This window comes from Vipera berus, assembly GCF_964194415.1.
Source record: "Vipera berus genome assembly, chromosome: 1".
Classification (NCBI taxonomy): Eukaryota; Metazoa; Chordata; class Lepidosauria; order Squamata; family Viperidae; genus Vipera; species Vipera berus.
In genome coordinates, this window is record NC_138202.1 from 340663391 (window position 1) to 340679304 (window position 15914).

At 46.1% G+C, this 15914-nt stretch overlaps 1 protein-coding gene across 2 annotated transcripts in view; it reads left to right on the forward strand.

The window, feature by feature from the left end:
* Positions 1-10848: 10848 nt before the first annotated feature.
* Positions 10849-15914, forward strand: part of CRCP (CGRP receptor component) — a 31269-nt gene continuing 26203 nt past the window's right edge. For both annotated transcript variants that reach the window (XM_081313152.1, XM_081313153.1), the window contains exons 1-2: positions 10849-10865; positions 14625-14661. In XM_081313152.1, coding sequence (XP_081169278.1) covers positions 10858-10865; positions 14625-14661 — 45 coding nt within the window. In that variant the 5' untranslated portion in view covers positions 10849-10857. The remainder of the gene's footprint in view (positions 10866-14624; positions 14662-15914) is intronic.

Genomic DNA, 15914 nt, shown 5'->3' on the forward strand with positions numbered 1-15914 from the left:
TCATTCAGAAGATCGGCAGTTTGGCGGGTCGAATCCCGAGTGCCGCATAGCAGAGTGAGCGCCTGTTACTCGTCCCAGCTTCTGCCAACCTAGCAGTTCAAAAGCACGTAAAAATGCAAGTAGAAAAATAGGGACCACTACGGTGGGAAGGTAACAGCATTCCGTGCGCCTTTGGTGTCTAGTCATGCCGGCCACATGACCACAGAGACGTCCTCAGACAAGCGCTGGCTCTTCGGCTTTGAAACGGAGATGAGCACCGGCCCCTAGAGTTGGAAATGACTAGCACGCATGTGCGGGGGAACCTTTACCTTTACCTTTAAGGATGTCATTACTGAAGCCCCATGTTGTAATCCTTATAACACAGGCAAGAGAAGGTAAAGGAAGGCTTGTGAGGTGACATTACTGCAGATAGTTTGTCATAACTTTGCTTTGCTGCAGATACCCATCTGCTGGAAGGAAGGAAGGAAGGAAGGAAGGAAGGAAGGAAGGAAGGAAGGAAGGAAGGAAGGAAGGAAGGAAGGAAGGAAGGAAGGAAGGAAAGGATTGTGCATATGACCTGAAACTGTTAAAGAAGTTTGAACTTATTTGGAAAATTGTAGAAATGTTTAGGTATTTTAAAACATCCTTGTTAATGAATGGGGAATGTCTATGAATTTTTTTTCTTTAAAAAAAAGACACTTTGAAGTAATCAGCAAAACGTTAAGCATAGTAAATACCTTCCCTGACAAAGAATCCAAGCACACAGCAGTTCTCTTCACAATGGCACTGCCTAGGCCCCTCTGCTTTCAATAGTCAATACCAACCTGCACACAGCAACCCTGGCCCCTTTGCATTTTCAGTCAAAATGTTACTATGCTGAGCATACTGTTTTTTTTGCTGGAGGGGGGAAGAATGAACAGTAGGTTTTTGTTCTTGTGGCTGTATTGGGAACTGGCAAGAAAATGCATTTTCTACCAATCAGGATTTCCCAAATGTAGCTTTAAGTCAACATTCTCTCATCTATTGCTGTGGTGCAAATACAGAAGCTACACTTTCAACATTGGCAAAATTGCAGGGTATGGCCAAGATGGCACAAGCTCCAATGTTGCATAGTAAATGCCCCTGTTCTCCTGCCAAGGATCACTGGCCCGGCTCCACCTTTTTTGTCATCAATGCAGGGCAGAAATTGCTTCCTCATTTGCTCAGAGAGGACAGCCTTCAACTTTGGGCAAAACAGTTGCTGGAGGCATTAAAAGAAATATACAGAATTAAAAATAAGGAACAACATTCTTTATTTTTCAGGGATTCAGCATTCTCATAGCCTAGTTCATAAACACAGATTGCCATTTCTTTCCACACAAATCACCCCTGATTTCCCTCCAAGCCTTTTCATTTCAGCATGCAGGTGAAAGTTTGGGTTTGCCTCAGAAACATATTTTTCTTATTGCTATCAATGATGTCAACAGAGAAAGATTTTGGGACCCCATTTTGCAGAAGCAGGATGAAAGACCAGCTTGCCTAAACATAACATATTTAATTTACCACATTTTCACCTAAGCAAAGTAATAGGCATTTCTGTCACTAAAAAGGAACACCACCCCATAACCCACGTCTTGCAAATGATTGAGCCCAGAGTCTTAAATTATTTAACTGCATCATTAACTGCTATTGTCTGAGCCCAATAATTCTACTAAGTTGTATGGCAATGATTCTCAACCTACGGTCTGTGGACCCCTGAGGAGTTGCAATGTGATAGGGCAGAGGTCCCTAACCTTTTGGGCACCAGGGACTGGTTCTGTGGAGAGAGGTTTTTACGCGGACCGAAGGGTGCATGGTTTTGTATGCTGCCTGCATCCTGCGGGTGGGGCTTTGCTGTTTGTCTGGCCCGGTTGGTAGCATGCTGCAGCCCGGTACTGGTCCACAGACTGGGGGTTGGGGACCCCTGTCAGAGGAGGTCCATGAAGGGTTGAAGCAGTGTTATAATTTAAATCTTGAGTTACGTAAATCTTGGTGGTCTGTGGCCACAAAAGGTATTAAAGGGGGTCCATGGTGAAGAAAATGTTGAGGACCACAGTTGTATGGTACTGATTCCATCTTCCTATTTCTGTTAAGCAAAAATACAAAGATGAAGAAAATTAAGAACTCAGAAGAGCAAATATTATCTGGATCTCTTGCTAAATTTGATGAACAAGGCAGAATGATTACATAACGAAAGCCTAGCTTTGAATGAATTCTACTGGCCTACCACTAGATCCTGATCCATCTTCTATCTAACACTGCATATCTTATGATCTAACAAGCTGTGTTGGCTTTTTTGAATTAGCTGTTTTAGATTCTAAAAGTTTAGTTCCTAAAGAAGTAACCTTGTAAATAATTTTAATATCCTCCTCTAGTGCAGGGTAGGCAACCTTGGATCTTTTATGACTCAAGGACTTCAACTCCCAGAATTCCTGAGCCACCATGGCTCAGCTTGGAAACCTCTCTCTTTCCCCTCATTGTGGCTGGCTAATATTTTAATATAGTGGTCTGGAAGGTAAGCAATTACTTAGTATGCTATCTTTCTTGTTGGTAGCCACCCCATATTGTCTTTTTTGTAACATGTAGAACTACTACGGTCTCTGGATGGTTCTCTAATGAGAAATTCCAGAATATTTTGTCATACTAGGGCTGCACATGGCAGAGGAATCTGATTGCATTCTACACTGAGAAAATATCACAAGTCGGTTGACACAATATGCTAATTATTGGTGCTCTCTTTTGGTTGTTCACTTGTGTTGTGACTCAGGGCCAGCCTGTGGGTCCGACAGCCGGCTCCGATGTATCGGAGGACTCAGATGTGGGGGAGGAGGGAAACGAACCGGCTGATGATGATGATTTGGAGGCTTTGCAGAGCCCTCAGCCGGGGACCTCTTCTCAGCTGTGTGAGCCCGAGAGTGCGGAAGATGATGACCCACAGCTGGCCCTGTTCAAGGACGCCCGACGCAGGAGGCAGACGAGCAGGGACAAACAAAGAAAGACTATGGGACTCCTCGGGAGGAGGCACAGGGAGACCACGCCCTGAGCTCTCTATAAAAGAAGTGTTTGGGGAGGGGCTGGTTGCTGAAAGCAACCTTTTCCGCTTGAGAAGACAAGCTCTTGTGTTTTTGTTAACTGCATAATTAAATCTTGGCAGAAGCCTTTTAGCCTTGGACGCTTTCCAGACTCTTCTTTTGATTAGGGGTGCGAGAAGAGGGCTGGTTCAGAACAGTTTGCTTTCAGCCACCCACCCCTTAATACTACGATGGAGCAGCTTCTTGCCGAGAATGCCCAGCTCAACCAGCAACTCACCTTGCTGGCCACTCAGGTGGCACAACTGCAGGCTCAGGTACATGCTGCCCCCCCACCCAGGAGGAAATGTCAGATAGCTATGCCGGATAAATTTGCTGGTAATCCAGAACTGTTTCCTGCCTTCCTGGGACAATGCCAGCTTTATATCAGCGTGAGAGCAGCTGATTTCCCCACTGACCGAGATAAGGTGGGATTCGTGTTGAGCCTTCTGTCGGGAGATGCAGCTCGTTGGGGCACGCCTCTGTTGGCACAGCCTAGCCCTTTGTTGGATAACTTTGGGGGGTTTTGTGACCATATGCGCCTCATGTACGAGGACCCGATTAAGGCGCAGACCGCCACCCGACGTCTGAAAGCTTTGAGGCAGGGTCAGCGCCCCCTACAGGCCTATATCAGCGATTTCCGGCTGCTTAGCCAGGATTCCGCCTGGAATGAGGCTGCGCTCGTGGATGCCTTTCAGGATGGCTTGTCAGAGGAGATGTTGGATGAGCTGGCCCGCGTGGACATTCCCTCAGACCTGAATGGGCTGATCCATCTTTGTCTGCGGATCGATGCCCGGCTGCAGCAGCGTAAGAGTCGCCGTGCCACCCCACAGACCCCTGCCGCCCCTGTTGTGCGTGAGCCCCCAGTCCAGAGGGAGGAGCCAATGGAGCTGGGTGCCGCCAGGTCCCGTCTATCGGTGACGGAAATGGACAGACGACGATCGGAGGGGTTGTGTTTTTACTGTGGGGACCCTGGACATTTGGCTGCTTCTTGCCCGAAGAAGCGTCAGCGGGCGTCAGTGACCAAGCCTGCCCCGAGAAAGTCCCCTGCTTGGCTATCGGGAAACGGCCCGAGCCCGATCTAGACGGTGTGAAAGATCGGGCGACCCACAACGATCACGCCGAGCGACGCCGTTCCGACGGTGCCTGTGAACCTCCACGGCATTTGATTTTGGAGGCACGACTGATCCTTCCTGGCAAGCCAGAGGGGATTCCGGTCCATGCCTTAATTGACTCTGGGGCTACCACTAACTTTATGGATTCGGCCTTTGTGGCCAAATGGGCTGTTCCCCAGTGTCCAGTGGATCCGCCCATGCTTGTGGAGACCATCGATGGTCGAGTGCTCCTGTCCGGGCCTATCACGGCCGCCACGCAACCCGTGTGTATGGCCATCAGTACCCATGTGGAGGCCATTCAGTTTTACGTCACTTCGGATCTGCACTTCCCCGTGGTCTTGGGACTAGCGTGGCTCCGGGCGCATGATCCACAGATCTATTGGTCTCAGAACTTGGTCACCTTCCCAAGTTTGCAGTGCGTGGACCACACCCGCCATATCTGTGCCGGCCAGGTGGAGGGTTCCTCAGGGGTTTCCTTGCCTCCCGTACTGTCCGACTTTGCTGACGTGTTCAGCGAGTCAGAGGCGGACCAATTACCCCCGCACAGGCCCTACGACTGCTCCATTGACCTAGTCCCTGATGCGCCTCTCCCAGTGGGGCGTTTGTACTCCATGTCGGAGCCCGAGTTGGCTGCATTGCGGGACTTCCTGACAAAGAACTTGGCTCGTGGTTTCATCCGGCCCTCGTCCTCGCCAGTGTCTGCGCCCGTGCTCTTCGTCAAAAAGAAGTCGGGCGAGTTACGACTTTGCTGTGACTACCGGAAACTCAATGCCATCACGGTGCGTAACCGCTACCCGCTGCCCCTCATCCCCGAGCTCTTGGACCGACTCCGGGAGGCTAAGATCTTCACGAAACTGGACCTGCGTGGAGCTTACAACCTCGTCAGGGTTCGGCCGGGTGATGAGTGGAAGACGGCGTTTGGTACTCGCTATGGACATTTCGAGTACACGGTGATGCCGTTTGGCCTGACCAACGCCCCCGCTGTGTTTCAGCATTTTATGAACGACATCTTTCGGGATCTGTTGGACCAGTTTGTTGTGATTTACCTGGACGACATCCTGATTTACTCCCCGTCGCGAGAAGTGCATCATCAGCATCTCCGTCAGGTCCTGCAGCGCCTCCGGAAACATCGGCTGTTTGCCAAGTTGGAGAAGTGCCAGTTCTACCAGGTGACCATTGATTTCTTGGGTCACCGCATTTCTCCTGAGGGCATCGCCATGGATCCAAGTAAAGTTGAGTCGTTGCAGAGTTGGCAACCCCCGCGTCGCGTGAAGGATGTTCAGCGACTTCTTGGATTTGCCAACTACTATCGGACATTCATCCCTGGCTTTGCTGCCTTGACAGCCCCCCTCACCCGGCTCCTGCAGAAGAAGACTCGGTTCCAGTGGAACGCCCCCGAACAACAGGCGTTCCAAGCTTTGAAGGACGCCTTCATGAAGGAGCCCATCTTGAAGCATCCTGACCCGCAACGGCCGTTTGTCGTGGAGGCGGACGCCTCCGACATTGCCATTGGGGCCGTGTTACTCCAGGCAACGACGCCCAGCGGTACCCTTTTCCCTTGCGCGTATCACTCTCGGAAATTGAACCCCTCGGAGCGCAACTATACCATCTGGGAGAAGGAGCTGCTGGCCATCAAGGCGGCGTTCGAGGCTTGGAGGCATCATCTGGAGGGGGCGCGGCATCAGATCGAGGTCCGGACGGACCACAAGAATCTGGAAAGCCTGCAGACCGCTCGGAATTTGAACCAACGCCAGATCCGGTGGTCCCTCTTCTTTGCGAGGTTTGACTTCCGGGTGCGGTACATACCAAGCGGGCACAACCAGAGAGCGGATGCTCTGTCCAGGAAGCCCGAGTACACCCGAGTGGAAGACAAGCTTCCGCCCAGGACCGTGATCCCCGTCGAGTCTTTTGCTGCGGTGCGGGAGCCGGTGGATATACGGGCTCGGATCCGGGAGGCGCAGCAGCAGGAGGCGTGGGTGGCTCAGCGGAAGGAAGAGGTGGGGCCAGATTCGCCTTGGTCGGTCACGGATGGACTCCTGTATTATCGTGACCGGCTCTATGTTCCAGGAGGGCCACTCAGGGGACTCGTCCTCAGCCAATGTCATGATAACCCGGCTGCGGGGCATTTTGGCCTGTTCAAGACTCTGAACCTGGTCTCCCGTACGTTCTGGTGGCCCCGAGTCCGACACGATGTCCAGTCTTATGTCACCTCCTGCGTCCCATGCAGGCAGGCCAAGTCAGCGACAGGGGCCCCGCCTGGTTTACTGCAGCCTTTGCCAACGCCCAAGAGACCCTGGGGGGCTGTGTCCATGGACTTTCTGACGGATCTACCCCCATCCTCCGGCTTCACGACAGTGTTTGTGGTGGTGGACATGTTGACCAAGATGGCGCACTTCATCCCCTGTCGCGGCTTACCGTCAGCTCGCGCCACTAGTCGCATGTTCATCCAACAGGTGTTCCGGCTGCACGGCCTTCCCGATAGAGTCGTCTCCGATAGGGGGGCCCAGTTTACAGCCCGCTTCTGGCAGGAGTTGATGCGGGCGTTGGACATTAAGGTTTGCCTCTCGTCCGCGCATCATCCTCAGACCGACGGGGGTACCGAGAAGGTCATCGGCATTTTAGAGCAGTATCTGCGCTGCTACGTTAACCTGCAGCAGGACAATTGGGTGGACTACTTGGCCATAGCCGAGTTTGCCTTTAACAACTCGCAGCACACCTCCACGCAGATGACACCGTTCTTGGCCAACGTGGGTTATCACCCCCGGTTTTTCCCCCTTTCTCCCGTGGACTCACCGGAGCCGGCAGCGAACGAATTCATGGCGGAGTTACAGGCAATCCATCGGTTGGTGCGACGGCAGCTGGAGAAGGCCAAGGCCGACTACAAGAGGTTCGCCGATCGGTCGAGAAGGGATACGCCTCCACTATCGGTGGGGGATCGGGTCTGGCTGTCCACCAGGAACCTGCCATCCACTCGGCCGGCGAGGAAGCTGGACCACCGTTACCTTGGACCGTTCCCAGTCGAGGCCGTCATCAACCCGGTCGCCTATCGTTTAACTCTGCCACGTTCCCTGCGCGTGCACCCCGTCTTCCATCGGTCCTTGCTGGTCCCCGAACGACCGGCCTGTCCACTTCGCCAGGCGGAACCTCCACCATCAGGAACTCGTGATGGAGACAGCACCCCCGAGTACGAGGTCGCCAGCATCAGGGATTCCCGCTGGCTGAAAGGTCGCTTCCAGTACCTGATCGAGTGGAAAGGGTACGGGCCGGAGGACTTCACATGGGAAGACGCGACCGCCGTTCATGCCCCTGCGTTGGTGACTGCTTTTCACGAACAGTTCCCATCCCGACCGCATCCGGATCGGCAGACCCGGGGGAAGGGCCCTGCGGTGCGGGATAGTGTTGTGACTCAGGGCCAGCCTGTGGGTCCGACAGCCGGCTCCGATGTATCGGAGGACTCAGATGTGGGGGAGGAGGGAAACGAACCGGCTGATGATGATGATTTGGAGGCTTTGCAGAGCCCTCAGCCGGGGACCTCTTCTCAGCTGTGTGAGCCCGAGAGTGCGGAAGATGATGACCCACAGCTGGCCCTGTTCAAGGACGCCCGACGCAGGAGGCAGACGAGCAGGGACAAACAAAGAAAGACTATGGGACTCCTCGGGAGGAGGCACAGGGAGACCACGCCCTGAGCTCTCTATAAAAGAAGTGTTTGGGGAGGGGCTGGTTGCTGAAAGCAACCTTTTCCGCTTGAGAAGACAAGCTCTTGTGTTTTTGTTAACTGCATAATTAAATCTTGGCAGAAGCCTTTTAGCCTTGGACGCTTTCCAGACTCTTCTTTTGATTAGGGGTGCGAGAAGAGGGCTGGTTCAGAACAACTTGTTTCATTATTCAACAAAGTAACGTCATGGTACCTAGTTGGGTAATCAAACATCTGCAAATGTCTATGGAGATTCTCAGTCATCCAAGTCATGGTTGTCCCAGAGGTGCTTTTTCAGGAGGCAACTGGACTTTCTTGTTTTTCTTTGAAGACGTTTTGCTTCTTATCCAAGAAGCTTCTTCAGCTCTGACTGGATAGTGGGGAATGGAGGGATTTATATTTCTTGGAGACAGCTGGTCACTTGCATTCTTTTAGAGAGTGATTGAAGCCATTTGGAGGTTTACCTATGCCCTCAGGGTCACCTGAGTAGTGCAAATGTCTGTGGAGCATTCTTGGCTGCGGGATGTTTTCTGTCCTATGTCCCTTTACTGTTGAAGACAGGCACAGGCTGTTGGGGATGAGTCTGTGTTGTCTGCATCTCAAACTAAAGTGCAAATGGTTCCTGTAGTCTGCAATGTTTTCTGGAAATCCGTTCATACTCCCTCACCATTCAAAGGGTGTTCATCCCAAAGTGCATAGCCAAATATCTGTGGAGATTCTCAGGCATCCAGGTCATGGTTATGCCAAAGCTGCTTTTTCAGGAGGCAACTGGACTTTCTTTTCTTTGAAGACGCATCACTTCTCATAAGAAGGTTCTTGGATGAGAAGCGAAACATCTTCAAAGAAAAACAAGCAAGTCCAGTTGCCTCCTGAAAAAGCACCTTTGGGACAAACATCTACAAACAAACAACCTAGCTCAGAAAGCACCAAGGACTCCACAGTTCAACCTTGAGCTACATATATTCTCTTCTATTGGAATAATATAGTATGTTAAGCCATAAACTATGCTTTATGAGCCAAAAAATTCTGGTCCCAAGTGTGATGGTAAGTCAAAGATTATCTGTATTAGCTTGTGTCAGGGGTGAAGTGAGCTGATTTCTCTGCTTTTATGGCATCTGTAGAAAGCTGGTAAGCAGCCCTGTTTTGAGTAAACAGCCCTCTCTTGAGTAAGATATCGGGGAGCTTTTGTAGACTTTTGTGAGGAATAATCTCTGGATCTCTCAAATAATGTAGTTCAGTTTCATTTGGAGTTAGATTCCAGCTGGGCAGATCCTATGGAAATGCCCAGGACGCAACCAAATTCATTTACCAGGAAAGAGTTAGAACTGGTTGATATTGAAGAAGTGGAAAGAATCCTCTTGATTTGTTAAGGACTCTGCAGGTAATGCCTCATTTTGAGGGGATACTGCTGCCTACCTTGAAGGATAAAATGTTGTATCGTCTTCTGAAGAGGTCCTCCTTGAAACCCAAAATGTTAGACAACTTTCATCCACTCTTCAACCTTCCCTTTCTAGACTGAGATAGACAAGCACAGAATGCAAGACATTTAGTACATGATTTATGGAACAGGATGCAACGACATCACTCCTTCTCTAACACTTTCAGCAGCAGAGAGACTGCCAACATTGTCCAACAATGGTTACTAATGTTCTGCTAAAGTTTGCATCTTTGTAAATTTCATTTCTTACCCTCTGCTGCACCTTCTGTGTGACAATCCTTGAAATATTGAAAAAAATAGACAGCGCATCTCCTTTTAATCTTCTCTTCTTCAGTCTTGAATCAGATTGCAGTAATAATCAAAGTAGCATTGGACATCTTGACCACCTATTATGTAGTCGACTTACAACAGTTCATTAAGTGACCTTTTGAAGTTACGTCACTGAAAAAAGCGACTTATGACCATTTATCACACTTACAACCATTGCAGTATCCCCATGGTCATATGATCAAAATTCAGATGCTGACTCGTATTTATGACAGTTGCAGTGTCCTGTGGTTATATGATCACCTTGTGCGACCTTCTGACAAGCAAAGTCAATGGGGAAGCCAGATTCACTTAACAATCGTGTTATTAACTTAACAACTGCAGTGATTTATGTAAGCACTGTGGCAAGACAGGTTGTAAAAAGGGACAAAATTCACTTCACAAATGTCTTGCTTAGCAATAGAAGTTTTGGACTCGGTTGTAGTCATCAGTGGAGGACTACCTGTAATTACTCTTTTCATCCCTGCAGTTTTTATATTTTAGTTTTTAATGTCCTAATTTTAAATAATGATTGTTTTATATTTTTATGATTGTATTTATATAATTGTTGTATGCCACCGAGACATTTCGTGAGATGGGCAGCTATACAAATTTGATTAATAATGTAACATAGCGTTAACATTATTATATTACTTTACACCACTATATAATAAATATTAATTATATAAATAAAATAATCAACTATTACATTATGTTACATTATTATATGTTATGTTACTTTATATTATATACACCCCTCGTTGCCATTATTTAAAAAAAAAGATAAATTGCATAAAGGCCAAGGAAAAGGATCTAACAGGCACCAGTTCTTGGGCAGGAGCACTTTTCATTTCAAATATTCAGATGCGAAATATATAGATTTAGATATATAGATACAGATATATAGATATACACATACATATATTTTTAAAGCTTCAATTCCTGCTAGAACAGGGGTCTTCAAACTTGTCCCTTTCATGACTTGTGGACTTCAACTCCCAGAATTCCTCAGCCAGGCATTCTGGGAGTTGAAGTCCACAAGTCATAAAAGGGCCAAGTTTGAAGACCCCTGTGCTCCCAAGTAGTTTGACATTAACATCTGGAAGGCGCCAGTCCCAGAACAGAGCCTTGCCGCGGGGGAGGAGCTCCTGAGCCTGAGAAGGAAGGGGCGGTGCCAGCGGATCCGGGCGCGTAAAGAAAACGCAAGGAGGATACAGTGGTGGCGACGGCAAGGGCAACATGGAAGTGTAAGATAGCGAGCGAGCTCGGCTTCTTTAGACCAGCAAGACTTGTCCCCACTGAAGGGGTTAAAAACGAGAGGCAGGATTACATTCAGACGCAGGGAAGAAAGAGAAACACTGGGCGTGGGTCTGAACTGCCATTGCTTTCCGGTCGTGCACGCACACGCGTTTCCCTGACTCGTTTAAAGCTCTCGCGGTTGCTTCGACCTCCTGCAGACATGGCTCCTCCGCTTTGCCTGGCTGGTTTTTTATATATATAAAATGCTTCAGTGGGTTGTGCGAATGTGGCTCGCTGATTAGTTCACCATTCATCTTTCTTGTGCAAGCCCTGGAAATGGGATCGTTAAGGAACCAGATTATGTATGTCGACGAATCCAGCTATTGCCTATAGTCCTTCAAATATTGCAAGAGGGTTAAAGCCTCAAATGCTGGCGACTTCATGGATACAGGCACAAAGAGGGTTTGGCAACATAGATTGTCATTGCCTCCTAACCTGATTTATTATTATTATTATTACTCCTTGGTGTTGCATACAACCCATTTCTTACGGTCTCCAATCCAAATTCAGGTCCGACCCTGCTTAGTGTTTTTTTTTTTTGCATTAGCCAAATTCAGTTGCTTGCTTCTGCCTGCTGTGATGGAGAATCTCTTGCTGGGCATACACATAACTACCCGCCCCTTTCCCCCCCCCCTCCGTTGCTTTTTCTTAATCCAGACTTGTGATCTATTTTGTCACTTGAGAAGTTTGGGAGGGTGTATAGGAGGAAAACAGTTTTCTGTATGTGCAATCATAGTTGTGTATTTAAATGGGTACACACTGCTCTTCTATGCAATAATGAAAATACACACATACAGTAAAACTAACAAAACCCTTGTAATAGTATCTTATGCAGTTTACACATTAAAAAGTAATTACTATATATCCAAGAGTAAATCCCAGTTAATTTAGTGGTGGTTGCTTGTTCCCTTGCAGCGTTGTATTGATAGGCAGGCTTCTGGGAGAATAAGATCCAATAAAAATAAATATTCATAGGATTTCAGTGCAGTTTGATAAGAAAGTTCTGACTGATAATTACCTATAAATTTAGATACGTCATTGGTAATCAGGCAAGCAGAAAGATATATATGTTACTGTTGTTTTATTTGATTATTATTATTATTGGATTCTGACTTGAGGTGCCTGAGGCATTGTCTTGTGGGTTTAGATAAGATGAGCTAATGACTCCAAGGAAGTGAACATGGTCTTTGAGATGATCCTCCTCCTGGCTTGTGAAAGCTACTTAGGAAGTGACCTGTTCTTGGGTCTACCATGTTTCCCTGAAAGTAAGACCTACCCTGAACATAAGCCCTAGTTTGATTTTTGGGGGTGAGCCAATTATAAGCCCTACCCCCCAAAATAACTAGTTTTGGGGCAAGATACATGCCTAAAAGTCAAGCTGGGGGGTGGGGATGGAGCTTACCATTGCAGCCAGGCCTCCCATGGATTGACACTTGCCTCGCTGGCCCACTTCTTCTGCGACCGAAGGAGCAGCTTCATTCTGCAGCTGAGAATGGAGTTTGGGCCTGCATTTTGCAGTCAGAACCGAGCTATGGTGCTGCTGCTGTGAGATGAGTGGAAAAGACAAACCCCCCCCCCCAAAAAAAGACGTGCCACTTTTGTAGGCAAAAAAACCCAAACTCTGAGTCTTTGGCAAAACACAGTATGTGATTATGTCATCCTCTGAGAGAAAGGGGCGGTCCACCAGTTTTGAAAGAGGAAGGATTGTGCTCCCTTCTCAAAAAGACATTGCTGGACATAGTGGTTCTAGATAATTTAGGCACACTTCAATCATCCCTTTTTGAAAAGATTGCTGAGAAATGGGATTGCAGCTCCAAGGACCCATGAGGGAACAGATTATCTGAAGCCTTTTCAATTTGAGTTAAGACAACAGTGATCACTTTACTTCTAGAGATGAGGTATATATCATCCTGGTTGATCTTTCAGCTGCCTTTGGTTGTCATAATATTTGATTCATAATATCCTTCTGGACCACCAATGAATATTAGTTGTGAGGGGCACCATTCTTTCGCTGGGGGCATTCCAGTCTGTGCTGATTTGGGGGAAAGGGACTGTGGCTGAGGCCCCTAATGTGTGGTTGCCACAGGGCTCAATGCTCTCACCCCCCTTTAGATGAGGAGGGCCTTCATCCTGTGTGCTAGTTGATCATGTTCCTGGCCCCAGAGATGGTGCTGGGTTCCATATAGTTGCTGATGCCCTAGATACCTGTTGACTGTAGACTGTTGGAATGAGTCTTTGATGTTGCAGCTGGTCCTAGAGTTGGTGTCATACATTTTCACAGCCTTCTCTCTAAATATAATACCTAAAAATAAATAAATAGTACCTATTTAATTTGAAAGATGTATTGGGCATATTTGTAAATATTGATTTGAATCATCCTAAAGCTAAAATTCTCCATCATATCTTTGTAATGAAAAGAATGAGATCTATGGTACAAATGGAGGGGAATGACTATTTCTTACAGACTGATCTTTAAATATGCATACTTCTTTAGAAACCCCACAATTCTTTTTGTTCATTTCCCAAGTAGGTGTAGATTACATTGTAGCCAAAGAGAGGAAAATATCAACTTGGCATCATGCTGGCTTTCGATGCTGTGATAAAGATGGCAAAACATTGTTAAAAATTCATGTGGGCAATGGTTCTATCCAGCAGACAAGGTCATGGGCCAAATTACCTCTTCAAGTCTTCTAAAACCATGCAACATTCGTTCTAAAGTGAGCCAGCTCACTCATCTCCCATGCTTTGGGTCCAGTGAAAATAATTCTCTTTGGATCTGTTATCCTTTTTTATTATTTTTTCTTAACAATAGTTGTTGGGCACGGCCCGGGGATCCAGAAGAGATTTCTCCGGATGCATAATGGAATGCAAAGACCTTCAAAAGAATTAAATATCTCCACCAACAAAAGAGAATATATGTCCATCAACAACAACAAAAACACTTTTCATGAAATGATTGTGTCTGTGTGTGTGTGTGTGTGTGTGTGAACATAATTGCTGTAACTTTTCTTGTATACACACAATGCAATGAGAACGCCAACTCAGCATATTTTCAGAAGGGGCTCTCTTTTCTCATCCACTCAACCAGTACATTGTAAAGACAACATTAGAGCCTATGGAAGTTTGTGGAAAAGGTGTTGAACTTGTTTGAAAGTGATGAGTGTGGTGGTTCTATTCAAAGAGTCGGCTGTGCTTGACATAATGCATTGTATTTTTTAAGTATGTTGCAACAGGGGACCTGAAAACAGTGGTCATTCCGTTGTAAATGCTAGTGATATTTTCTGCTGCCTATCTGTCCAGCATTGTCCAAAGGATGTATAGCTTTCACTAGTTTGTGATAAGCAAATGTGATTTTTTTAAAAAGAAATCTTGATTTTTTAAATTCATTTTCTGAAAATAAAATGAGTTTATTTGCTGTTAATTGGAATGTAGTTCAATAGAAAACAAGAGCAGGCAGGTCTCCAACAAGTCCTTGTAAACAGATTTGGTTTCAATAGTCTTTACAAGTTATGGCACAATTATTCTTAGTTCAAGTTTAAGTGCAGTTTTAAAAATGATTTGTAAGTAAAACCCTTTCTTACATTAAGCTCCATGCCCATGTTTCTTTCAACTTTTAGAAGAAAGTTACGGCTTTTAAGATGGCTTCTCCATGCTTGTCTTGTTAAAGTATCATTGTACTTTCAATCTCTTTGTTTTTTTTCCCCTAGGAAAGATGGAAACGCAGCCCTTCTCAGCAATTATGAGGTAATGTGATTTGTACTGTTCTGAAAAGTTATATATAAGGTCAATTTTGTTTTCATGATGATATTATAATTTGGTAGATCTGGATGGCATTCAAGTTAGGGAAGTTTTTTTTCTAGAAGTCAACTTGTTCTATGTCCTTCCACCTTTATCTGAGGTTGCAATTAATGGGCATGAGAACATCATGTCGTTCATGATGGAGCCTAGGTTAGTAGTATAACTTCTGGACTAGCCAATCCTCTTTATGTTTGTTCGTGTATTTCCTTAATTGGTGTCTCCTCTTCTCATTTATTTTCTTCTTAAAAGACTGACAGCTCTCTCTGCCATGTGTTTAATAATTGCAAAATCCAAAATCGTAGAGTTACTGTTACATAACAGGAATTATAAGGCACCTTGGGGAGTCTACTGTTGAATGAAAATAAATTCTGTAAATAAAAATTTGTACTTTCGTGATGTTAAAATACAACAATCAAAATGTATCTGTCTCCAGTGATAATTGATTTAAAGGGTAAGCATAAAAGGAGAGTGGCCATAATTTAAAATGTAGCCATAATAGAGGGTTGCTCGATTATGCCAGATGAATTACAGATCTGCAAAGGGATGCTAATTTCCTCTGTTTAATAGTGATAACAAAAAGCTCTTTTCTTTGAAATAAGCTGAAATCAAGAACACTTAAAACACTAGCAACAGATTGTAGCAGTGTGCAAGCTCCAGTTATACTCCTGCAAGAAAATCTTCAGCTGAATACATTCTTGGAGACTTCTTTTCCTGCATTTCTTCTGTCCATTTGCTTAAGGAGCTATTCAGAATGCACTTAATTGATTTATAGGGAGCCTAGTACAACCTAAAATAGGTTTCACTAGTCTAAAGCCTGTGGTAATTTGAATTTAAATATTTGGAAACTAACTGGCTTATTGGAAAGGATTTTCCAGTATCTCCTCATATTTATTTATATGAAAAAAATGTATATGGCCGCCTATATACAATGACACTGTGTAATGGTATGTAGGAATGACCTTGAGAGACAGAAGGAAGAGCCCCAGAGTAGACAACTATCAAATAAGATGCAGCTGAGCCAGTAGAAGGAATGAGGGCATGGCATATATCTCAGAAAGGACCCTACTAAGTTTCTTGGATTTTAAAGATGATGAGGAAGAGATATTCTTTCAGACTTGCAAGATTCTGTTACTGTAATTTTACCATAAAGTCAGAGCTAGAACTTCTGGACTTGCTTCTTGCCTTGAGCATTTGGCAAG